This window comes from Vigna radiata, unplaced genomic scaffold, assembly GCF_000741045.1.
Source record: "Vigna radiata var. radiata cultivar VC1973A unplaced genomic scaffold, Vradiata_ver6 scaffold_391, whole genome shotgun sequence".
NCBI classification, from domain to species: Eukaryota; Viridiplantae; Streptophyta; class Magnoliopsida; order Fabales; family Fabaceae; genus Vigna; species Vigna radiata.
The window spans coordinates 112260-124841 of NW_014542627.1; the positions used below are offsets into that span (position 1 = coordinate 112260).

Consider the following 12582-nt stretch of genomic DNA (forward strand, 5'->3'; position numbering starts at 1 on the left):
TTTCCTACTACATCCAAAATCTACAAGTTGCAGCATCATCAAAACACATCTTCAGGTTTTACCAATACTCCTTATTGGTAGCAGAAGACAGTATAGATAATCTACCCAAAGATTGGACAACACCAAGAGATATGTCAATGGAGAATGTATTAGGAGATATCTCCAAAAGGGTATCTACAAGTAGACAGCTAGGTAATTCTGCATGAATGTAGCATTTGTGTCACAAGTGGAACCACAAAATGTAACTAAAGCTCTACAAGATGAAAATTCGTACCTAGCAATGCAAGAGGAATTAAATCATTTTAAGAGAAAAAATGTATGGAAGTTTCAGGTAATTAGAACAAAATGGGTGTTTAGGAACAAGATTGATGATTTTAGGACTATTGTAAAAAAAAAAGGCAAGACTAGTTGCTAAAAGGTATAGTCAAGAAGAGGGAATTTACTATGATGAAACCTATGCACCAATGGCTACATTTGAAGCTATCTGAATCCTCCTAGCTATTACATCCATGCTAAACTTCAAAATGTTCCAAATGGACGTAAAAAGTTCTTTCTTCAATGAATATATCAAGGAAGAGGTCTTTGTAGAACAACCTTTTGGACTCTAGGATTTTGAGTTTCCTTACCATATATTCAAGTTAAAGAAAGCAATAAATGGGTTAAGCAGGCCCCTCGCTTATGGTATGAAAGGTTAAGTGAATTTTTAAAAAAGAACAATTTTCAAAGGGGTAAAGTTGACTCTACATTTTTCATTAAAAAAAATATGGAAATGACCTATTATTTATACAAATATATGTAGATGACAAAATTTTTATTCTATTAATCCATTATTATGCCAAGAATTCTCTAAGTGTATGTAAGAAGAGTTTGAAATATCCATGATAGATGAACTAAACTTCTTTCTTGGATTACAAGTGAAGCAAATTTCGTAGGTATTTTCATTCATCATTCAAATTGTTGTATTGAACTATTAAAGAAATATAAGATGGATGGGTGCAAAGAGTCCTCAACTCATATGGCCACAAACTGCTATCTAGACATAGATGAAGCTAGTAAGGGTGTATATATAGTGCAAAGATATGATTAGATCATTGTTATATATAACTACTAGTCACCCTCACATAATACATAGTGTATGTGTTTATGCTAGATTTCAATCATGACCTAAAGAATCTCACCTCACTATTGTATAAAGAATAATGAAATACCTAAAAGGAACTAAAACTCTTGGTTTATGGTATCCAAGAGGTGCTAGCAGTTCACTAATAGGTTACAGTGATTCTAATTTGGTGGCTGTAAGATTGATAAGAAAAACATTAGTGACACTTGTCATTTACTAGGTTGTTCAATAGTTTCATGGCATTCATAGAAGCGGGCTTGTGTAGCATTATCCAATACTAAAGCTGAGTATATTGCAGCTGGTAGTTGTTGTGCTCAGTCAATCTCGATAAAAAGCTAATTAGAAGATTATGGCATCTATCTAAAAGAAATTCCTTTCAGGTGTGATAATACCGGTACCATTAGTCTCACCAAAAATCCAATCCTACATTCTAAAGCTAAGCATATAAAGATAAGACATCATTTCATAAGAGACCATGTAGCTAAAGGTTGGTGTATAATTGAGTTTGTTGACATATTTCATCAATAGACTGACATTTTTACAAAACCATTATCCAAGGATAGATTTTACACCACTAGAAATGAATTAGGTATCCTTGATGTTGGATGTGCATCCTAGGAATTGGAAATACCTCTATACTGCATACTCTAAATGAATTTGTAATTACCAACCACTGTTAAAACTGTTAAAACTTATGTTGTTTGTTTTAATTTATTAGCCAAATTCCTTAAACGATTAAAAGTCTTTGCAGTTCCTATCCAAAGGGCCTTTTCTCTATTTTAATTGATTACATTAAAGTGTTAATCGATTAAAATAGAATGTATCCAACAAAATTTTGAAACACCAACAAATGAGCCTTCACCTCTATTTTAATCGATTACACTAAAGTCCTAATTGATTAAAACATAACTTATTCTACAAAGGAAGTTTTTTTCTTTTCAAATTCAAATCATTCCACTTCCTCACGAACAGTTTTCACTTCTTCAAAATTTGAAATCCCTAGAAACCATTCTTCCCTCTTTCTTCAAATTTCACAAACCCTAACTCTCTCCATTACAATCAATCCCTCAAAGGCCTTCTTTCTCATGAACCAAACGTGTAAAATGCATTGCAAAGAAGACCCAAATTGTTGATCTTGATAGGTGGATCAGTGATGAAGATACACAAACAAATTTGTGTGTTACTGGCGAGTACGAAGCATCGTCACCCACAAGATCCTTGACACGCAGTTCTTTTGCCATAAGGGTTTCGCCTTTCAAGATTGGTTATCTTATCAAGGTTTGGATTGGTTTGTAGAGATAACTGGGTGAAGAATATTACATAACCAGAAGTGGGGGAAACTAAACTAAACGAGTCTCAAAGGGATTGAGAGTGTTTAGGGATATCAGGAATGGTGAATAATACTATGCTAATTAGGAGTGAGTTATACTCAATTGTACTTCATTGAATATTTAACGGAACCCTTTAAGTTAATTTAGAGGAGAACTGGATGTAGCCCTAATAAGGGAACCAGTATAAAACATCTTGTGTGTTTTCTTCTATTGATAGACGATGTAGTTGTTAAGCTTTTTAAAGCTTACTCTCGCATACACTTGTCTACTATTTACTCTTCAACTAGGATGCATAAAGTTGGTTAAGTAAACGATTTTGCTAAGACAGTGTTTATCAACCAAATGAAAGTATCCTACAAATATAACGTATATCATAATCAGATCGTAAGTTGCGAAAAGTTTGGAAGCATTATTCAACCCCTTCCTCCTCTCCCCTCCCTCCTAAGTGTTTCCTCACACCTTCAACTGACTCCTTATTTTAGAAAATTTACTTACAATATAACCGCTTGACTCAACTAATATTCTTCAATACTTTCATCAAATCAACCATACAACAAACATACAACATCATTAAAACTCTTAAATCAATCATATTAGTAATCATGCAACATCATCACATTTCATCATCAACAGAAAACCACTCAACAATGAGACATTCAAACTACAAAATAAAAACAAACAGTTAGCTTCCCTTATATAGTCTTAAGATCCCTTTTCTTTCGTAAGCTTTACCAACAAGCACTCATAACAAAATATTTTGTGCTACACAAAAACAAACTTACATAAGTGATTTGAACACATCCTAATAATCTTTAACATGAAAAGACTCATCTTGAATCCAAAGAGACACATGCAAGCAAGGCTCACTTACATGCAAGCATACCATCGACTAACTCCAAAAGAGAAAGGTAAAAATGAAATTGCTATGATTCAACTTTTGATCGGATAGGTTGATAACCCTTAGGACTCATATCATGGTATTGGATCTTCAAACAAATGAGTAAACTAATTGAAATTCTAGAAAGAATTTGGAGGAAGAGGAAAAGAATATATTTAAGGGAAATAGTAATTTGTATAAAATAAAACTTGATCAGTTAGTGCTTTATTTATAGCTCAAGCTTTTTAATAATAAAAAAAATTGAGTTTCTCCTCATATCGTCCACTTATCGTCGTCTACACATAATCTTAAACTTAACATTTTTCAAGTCCTTACGTATCATTCTTGTAAATGACTCTATTTTATATTTTTTTCAAATAAGCAAATACGATATATTTTTTTATTTTTACTTTTGTCATTTTACACTTTCGAAAAGTATATTAATTCCACATTTATACCTCTTCACTTCTTTCTCCATTTTTTAAGAAAACATTTACGAAAAGACATGCATAAAATATAATTTCTTCTTACATTATTAGAATTTTTCATATTTCATAAAAAAATTCTTGCAAATTTATTATAGAATTTTGGAGGAAAAGATTTTTTTTCTATTTTTCTAAGAATTTTAATTGAGAAATAATTCCTTCTTGAATATTTATTTCTTACAAAATTATAAAATTCAAAATTATTTCCTACAATATTCTTCGTGAAAAATGTTGTGTGCATAATATTTTTGCGATAAAGAAATGGTAGTAATTTCTTGTGAATTATTATTCATAACAAAATTTATAAGTATTTTCTAAAATAATTCAAAAGAAAATTGGCAAGAAATGTATTTTTTTAGTAGTGACACTCGGAAGTGAAAATGCCTACAAATTAAACATGAAAACTATTATTTTGACACTCAACAATTTTTTACACACTTTATATCTACTATTTTTTTTATTTCTTTTTTTTAAAATAAAAAAATTAACTTATTTTAATAACTAAAATACTAAAAAAAGAGTTGTCAAGTGATACATCTAATATAAAAAAAATAAAACATTTTCCATATGAAAAATAAGAATTGGTTAACTAATTTACTGAAAAAAAAACGTGTAAGATGATGTTATTTTAGTTCAAAACTAATTTAAATAGTTTATTTTTAAAAGTATAATCCATTTATCATTTTATTCTTAAATATGAATTGTTTAATATTAATATACTTTTATTATTATACTTGTTTTGGTGAGGAATTGTATAGAGCCGAGAGACGTATCTTTTCTATTGTAGTCTTCTCAATTTATGATCTTTTGTCAGAATTGCTGCAGCGGAATTATTAGCGTGGAATAACAAACCAAGAGGGGTTGAATTGGTTATATTTCTTTTTCGTGCCTTTTAATTATTTTTCTCAATTTTACTTACTAAGCAGATAATTAAAGTAAAATATTCAGAGTAAGGAAGAGAGAAAAATTACACAGATGATTTTATCCTGGTTCAGATCACATAGATCCTACGTCCAGTCGCTTATCTCAAAAACAAGATAAACCTTTTCCACTAATCACAAAACAATTACAAACAATAGTCACGCAGAAAATTAATTTCTAAGAGTTTAGAAAACCACCTCTCTTGAAACCACAAGAGATGAACTTACACCTCCTTTGAGTCTTCACAAAGGATGACCACCTCCTTCGAATACTTCACGAAGGATGATACTCTTCCAACCACCTCCTTAGTTGCACCAAGGATGAACCAACTATTTCTCTGTCACCAGCACTTCACAGCTTTACAGGCAAGAGTTTCTTTAACTTCAGCAACAACATATTGTTCTCAATGATTCAAATGTTTAGTGTTAAGTCACTGGCAAGTGTACCAGATCGTTATCAAGTAATATAATTGGTAAACCCAATACCGTTCTTCCCAAAGGACTCTTAGGACTTACTTTTCATGTAAACAAATCGCGTAAGACTTGAGAAAAGAATTAATTTGGTGCTTATATGCAAAGAACAAAAATAAACATGCAAATGCAGTTGATTTAATTGGTTTTAAGAAACTATGGATGAATGGTGTTGTTGGGGTTTACAATTTCATCTTATCCACTCTCATATATCTACTCTTCTTATTTACTTCACTTATTTATCCAATTGCCATGCAAACTTTCTAGTCTACCCTTAACCCAATCCCTTGGTGAAAAGAGCCTATTATTAATTACTGGTTTGCTATCCCTAACCTCCCCTAGTAACCAATAATGCAATGTGATCGGAAGCAAATACAATTGACCATCTTACCCCTATCCCTAGGCGATATTAGCATAATCAAGGAATTTCTCACCAATTCATGACATTATCGTACGTCCCCATATCGATAAAGACAAATAACTTTTAATGAATGAGTTAAACAATAAAAGCATTAAAGCAAAGATGAGAACCCAATAACAATGAATTGATAACTAAGTATATGACAAGCATATGAAATAAATAAGAATTTGAATATATGAGAGTTTCAAAAGATTACATTGTTCCCCAATAACAAAGGGTTTAGTTCACCATAATCATGGTGAAACTAGATGAAATATGATGAAAGAATGGAAGAAATAACCCTAAACTTGGTTTATTAGAGCCTAAGCATCCAAGGAACCTCCTCCAAGGTGTGTGGAATATCTCTGGACGTTTCTCTCTGCCAAAAGAATCCCCTTCTAATTCGTACTGAGGCTATATATAAGCCCAAAAAGATAATAGAAAGATTACATAATCTAGCTAATAAAAACAGACAACTGCCCAGGCGCCTAAGTTCACCGCTCAACGGTTTGCCTCTTGCCGCTTTGACTGCTCAGCGGTAAGTTTTTCCGCTGAGCGGTTTCCCTCTAATCGCTCTGAGCGCGGAACGGACCATTCTGGCGCTCAACGGCTTGCTTGACCCTTCTTTTCATCATTTTTCTCCTTCTTTCATGGGTCTAAGTCCACCTTACTTCACTTCCATCTTTAATTCATCTAAAAACCCTGCAAAACAATGTAAAACAAGCATAATATCGCTAAAACCAGCTTTTGACTCTCACAAGACACAACTAAGTGTTTTACTTGATTTAAAGCTCATTCTAAACCATAAAGGGTGTGTTTTACTATCAAATTTAAGCATGAAAATAACGGTTTTTAAACCGTTATCATTTAGAGCGCAATGGAAGAGTTGATTCTGGTAGAAGCAATGAGCCAATTTATAGACTCAAGCCAGTGCTCTTCCATTTTTCGAAACTGGCCATTTTAACGCATTTAATCGATTAATATTAGTGTTAATCGATTAAAATGAGTACAACGGCTAGTTTTTCAAATCTGAAACCTCTAACGGCTAGTATTAATCGATTATTCTTGATTTTAATCGATTAGCTAATTTATTAAAGCCTGAATTAATCAACTATTCCAGAGCCATTTGAGTTTGCAGTGCCAGCCTCGTTTTAATCGATTATAACTTGGTTTAATCGATTAGAACAACTTGTGTTTGATTCGAAACAACAAATAATCATTTATAGAGTACATGAACCAAACCCTATTGCATACCTAAGCAACAACACATCAACTTTGATTATTACAAAAGCTTTCAACAAAAATGGATCTTCAAATAGTCTTCTTGGATCTTGTACTATGCAAATTTGTACATCATCAAAACTCCATCTTTAACTTTTTGCTAACACCTTTGAACCTTATGCTCCTAGTGCTTCAATTTTGGAATGGAGGGTACCTGCAAAAGGCACTCTGACGCTCAAGTTAGGCATGTGTTGGAAGAGCTTCTACTCACAATTGAATGTTCAGTGTTTTGTGAAGAGTTTATCACAATTGAGTATTATGAATCCAGTAGAACGTACCCGACTTTTGGCATTGACTTTATATTTATAAGTTATCCCATGGATCCTAAATTAGCACAGATCCAATAGAATAAAAACAACTTACCTTCAGAGTTAAATAAACAGTTTATCAATATTTTTAATCATATATCATCGTTAAATAATATCCTTTAATCATTCTGGTATTATTTTATTACCCGCCGGATTATGTCATTGACCCTATCCTGCTAGACTTGGCCCAATAACTCAAACGTTGGCCCAATATCAATAACAGTCCTGGATACCAATCGTTCGGTCTATTTCATGTAGACCGTTCGGTCTATGTCATGTACCCTACAATATTTAAACATTGTAAACAATTTTTTAGAAACCACAACAACTTTGTATGTATTTTATACTCTTATAAGCTAAAATATATTTTTTTAACGTGCTAAAATTTAGTTTTTCAACAAGTATAATTAATATGAATCATCTTAAGTTTTTTAACCAAAATAATTAATTTATTTTCAAAATTATCAATATGGCTCTTTAAAAAAATTACCAAACAGATCAAGCCATCTTACCTAAGCATGACTTTGTTTTGAAGAAATCATCATATTAGTAAACAATTTTAATATATGGAAGTGAAGACGACTTCTATATAAATTAAAGTTTTGAACTGAAATCGTTATCTCTTATAACAATTTCAATATAATTGAATTTAAATTAAAGTCGTCATTTTCTTTAGCGGCTTCAATGTAATTGATTTTGAACTGAAATTAATTACACTAAAGTTGTCAAAAGGAATGAATAACCATTTTTGTTTAAATGAAATCGTCACCGTTGATGACTTCATTATAATTAATTTTGTACAAAACTCATCACTATGACAACTTCATTATAATTGATTTTTAACTGAAATCATCATCATGAAGTTGTCATATGTCCCTTTTTTATCTTTAATGTAATTATTTTTAAACTAAAATTATTAACTCCTTTAACACTTTAATGTAATTGATTTCGATTCAAAAAACATCAATTTCATTAAAGTCGCAAAAAAAAAATACTAACTTCAATTCAAAATTAAGGAAAATGATATTTTAATACCATTTTTTGACACTATTTTGACATTGCATACGTGTCAAAATGTGGTTGAACGATTTCAAATTAAAAAAGCTGAGACAAGGACATGTTTGGAAGAGAAAATCAAAGTTTTTCTTTTTAATTTGAAATCGTCCAACCATATTTTGACACGTGTGCAATGTCAAAATGGTGTAAAAAAAATTGTGTTAAAATATCATTTTTCCAAAATTAATTATAGTAATAATGACTTCATTTTAAAATTTAGCTATACTAAAATTATTAAAGAGACGAATTCAGTTCAAAACTTTACATAGATATCGTCATCTTCAAAACAAAAAGTCGTGATTGTACACACAACTTCATCCTACAGGTAAATTTTTTAAAAAAAACCTATATTATTAATAATTTTAAAAACAAATTTACCCGATTAAAAAACCAATAATATTGCTAGATATTAATAAACAATTATCAACAAAATAGTTCAAAATACCCAATAAAATTTCTCATATTTTCTAATGAGAACGAACACTCATAGACAACTCACTAATCATGAGACAAACATGCATATCTATGAACAGCAAGAAGAAAAATAAAAAGTAAATGGGTTGGATATTTTAAGATTGATCTGTTTGATGAAATGAGCAATGAACAGTCAGAAACTTTGTGTGCATCGAGAGCTTGGTGAGCTAATTCTGTGACATTGGTCTTCAACCTCTCTGACATGTCTGTTTCTCTCACCACAGTTTTTCCTTCCAACATCTTAAGCACTTCACTCCAATGATACCGCCAAACAGGGCCTTAGGTTGCCACTGACTACCTCCAATATAGCCACTCATCTGCAAACCATAAGAACAACCACTCTGCCAAATCTTCAGTGAAATAGATTTTGAGATTATAAAATCTTTCCATTTCGTATTGTTCTTTTCTTTATTCCGTATTGGCCTCAGAAAAGCCCTTGCCTCTTTCTTTCATCATAAAACATGAGATTTGTACTCATTTGGGTATGTTGTTGCAATCCGAACAGTTGTAAGAAAATATCACACCTTGACTGGCAACCATTTCCACTAATAATTTTGTGTTCCCTGTTTCAATCACATGTTACCATAAATAAACCTTAGCTGGCCTATTTTTATCAGTAACATTTTGAACTGGAAGAATTTTATCTTTCTAACATAACATGTGTTCATACGCACCAAATAATTGCAGTTTCAATTACTTTTCAGTTGTATTGCTTTGGGGGATAGTGTGGGCCAACATGTGGTCCTCAATCATACAGTATATCACGTGATGCGGTTTGCACTTTAAAACTCCAACACTCAGCATTGAAGTAACCCCATTTTTGGATTGCTTCAAGTGTGAGTGTCTATATATATATATATATATATATATATATATATATATATATATAAGTTCTGATGAACTGATACTAGCTAACACATAGCTGTAAATTTCTATGAACTTTTAGTTAAACTAAGTATCGTTTGTTGTGCTGGAATTGCATCAATGATTGCTAAAGTTCTTTCTTCATTAAAGATTAGAAGAAAGAAATGTTGATGGTAAAATTCCTGAAAAGGACTAGTTCTTAATTGCATATCATTCTTATTAAGATCTCCTGAAGAAGGTTCGAATGAAAAAGTGATTTGTGGACACCAAACTAGTGTGCCACCATCTTCAAATCATAGGTACAACGAAAAAGAATGGTTCAACTACGACCCCATCTAGCACACCTATCCAGCACACCGTAGGAGCTTAGCTGGTATTCTAACATTACATTACAGTATGTTATACCAGTGCTGGCTTGTAAAATAATAGAAATTTGGAATGACTCAACATGGAAAAATTATACAAGAAGATAGGAAAAAGCTAAAATATATTCAATTGGTAGCCAGAAAGCAAGCAATTTACACAGTTTTATAATGACCAGTACCATCAAATATTCCAAATTCTGGAGAAAAACTATATTACATTTTGGGTAAGATACCATGCTAAACAAGTAATGAATCTCACGAAAAAGCTCCGGAACCGCAGATTTATATAATAATGGGAAGAAATCGCAGTGAATCAAAGCTGATATGGTAATAAATTCATAATTCTGGAGCATAAACAAAATAGCAAAGATTCCTAGACCATTCCTGTTTAACCCTGTTACATTATTATTATTATTATAGACAAATGCGAAAAAGAGTACAGTAATGGCGATGAGATTAGTCCTAGAAAAACCCATCAGCTCTACACAGAACTCACATGGGCAACAATTACAACAGTCACCCCCATCACCTTCCTCTTAAAAAAACCATTTTTTTTACAAGACTCAGATCTTAGAAGTAAAAATAAAAAAGATAACTCGTCCAAAATCAAGAAAACCACTAAACTAGTATCACTAATAGTTGTGATGTATGATCAACAAATAAACTTCTTTCTTAAGTTCATAATCAGAGAGAAGCTTGATCTTAATTCCTATATTTTTGTGGAAATATATCCTTTGAAAGATGTTGTCATTAACTTCAATAAATTAACACGGCAAAATGTACAATGGTCACCCATACAACATTTGCGGGAAGATATCAATATCCGACGGAATTTCAAGAAAACCAATAACTTTCTGGAATGACCCTGAAAAAAAGAAAAACTATACTTTCCAAGAGGTGTTTCTGTCATACTTCTTTTTCTTTCTTTTTTTTCTGTACCGAAAAATAAATAAAGCTCCGAAACGGAAAGATGTTCGACTCGTTGCGGACTCAGCGGATGGCGGCGAGTCGGGATCGGAGCAAGAAAACGCTGAGTTCTTGGCCGGGGCACTCGTCGGGGTTGATGAGGTGGAAGGACTCGGAGTCAGCGTTGCCGACGACGTGTTCGAAGTTGGCGCGCATGTACATGAGTTCCTCAGAGGTGTCGGAGGAGAAGCCGGAGGGGATGACGCCGGCACCGACGGATACGCACTGCATGGTGCGGAGGATGGAGCGGACGCGGTCTCCGGCCCGGCGGCGCGCGGCGAAGCCTGTCTTCTTGCCGTTGCAGAATGCGGTCCAGAGGGGGACGGAGCGGAGGGGACACGTGGCGGCGTCGGAGCACTCGAGCGCGATGCGCACGAGGCCGTTGCGCATTTCGCGTACGAGATGGTCGGTGGAGAGAGGCAGCTCAAGGAGGAGCAAGGGCTTGGCGGAAAGCCGGTCGTGCTGCACGCAGAACCAGACGTGCCCGCGGCGGTTCCCGAAGATGGTGCCGATCACCATCGACTTCGAGGGACGGGGCGGGGCAGCCGAGGTGGCGGTGGAGGAGGACGTTGACGACGCCGGGGAGGAGGGACGGTTCTTGGTCTGCAGATGGTGGTCGGAGAAAGGGACGGTGGGTTGCTGCTTGGAAGAGAAGAAACACGGAAGAAAAAATCGACGGAGGGTGTCGATGGCCATGGTGGTGAGCGGTGGTGAGAAGGAAGTGGTAGTAAAATGGGTGTTTCTTGAAGAACGGGTGTTCGGGTTGTGGAAGGTCGAATTGAAGGGTAGGATCATGTGAGTGCATGCTAGTACGGTCCGTGCATGTCTTCATTTATATTATGAGAACAACTCTCACTATTATTCTACTGCTTCCAACTTCTCTCCACGACCCTTATTTAACCCTTTATCTCTACTTCTCTAATTGCTGTCAGTTTAACCCTTTCTCTAATGTAATTAAGGTCAATTTACATGTTTAAATTACCTTCTATTTTCTGTCCTTTAGTTTATTTATTAGTCTTATACTTCTCCATATTTAGAGGTGTCATTGATGAATCAATTAGTCATGGGTTATGTTACGATAAAATGTTAAAACAGTGATATTATGGAAAAAAAAGGTGAGATTCAGCTCCTTCATCGTTGTTTAATATGTTGAGAGTAGAAATAAATTTATACAAACTGTAAACAATTGATGAGTCTAGCTATAGCTCAAATAACAGAAGTATATAGGTCCCTAACTGACTGATATGTGTGATACCGCTGAGCCTAACCTTGGAAACTGGTGCATGGAATCAAATCCTTGTTGAAGATATGTGTTGTTAGCTGGCTTAAAGGGATAGAAAGAAGATGCATGAGACCAGTGGAGCAAAGCTTAAGGATAATGTAGCAATCAACCACTATGTTTAGTAGGTCCATTCAGCATAATGCTCTTTTGTTATAACAAAATTATACTAGTGATGTAAAGATCCCGTAACAAATGATAGAGTCAATGTAGTTCACAAGTTGCAATGCACGGTATTGATATTTGGAGGAAGAAGAGGCAAGATCGTTGCTTTTTGAGCGTTAAAGGTAGGAGTGTGCAAACTGTCCTATAAGTACTAGTGCACTATAAAAATTTATAATTAACTATAAACTACTTAAAAAAAATTAAGATTAAATATGTTTTT

At 33.7% G+C, this 12582-nt stretch overlaps 2 protein-coding genes across 2 annotated transcripts in view; both read right to left on the reverse strand.

Annotated features, from left to right (window-relative positions):
• Positions 1 to 9300, reverse strand: part of LOC106780546 — a 91832-nt gene extending 82532 nt beyond the window's left edge. Inside the window, exon 1 of the mRNA XM_014668850.2 lies at positions 8855 to 9300. Within this exon, the coding sequence (XP_014524336.1) occupies positions 8855 to 8963 (109 nt within the window). The 5' untranslated portion in view covers positions 8964 to 9300. The remainder of the gene's footprint in view (positions 1 to 8854) is intronic.
• A 340-nt stretch (positions 9301 to 9640) lies between these two features.
• Positions 9641 to 11661, reverse strand: LOC106780550 (protein MIZU-KUSSEI 1). The gene has a single exon (XM_014668854.2). The coding sequence runs from the start codon at positions 11612 to 11614 to the stop codon at positions 10943 to 10945; it is 672 nt and encodes a 223-aa protein (XP_014524340.1). The 5' UTR covers positions 11615 to 11661; the 3' UTR covers positions 9641 to 10942.
• Between the last annotated feature and the right edge of the window lie 921 nt (positions 11662 to 12582).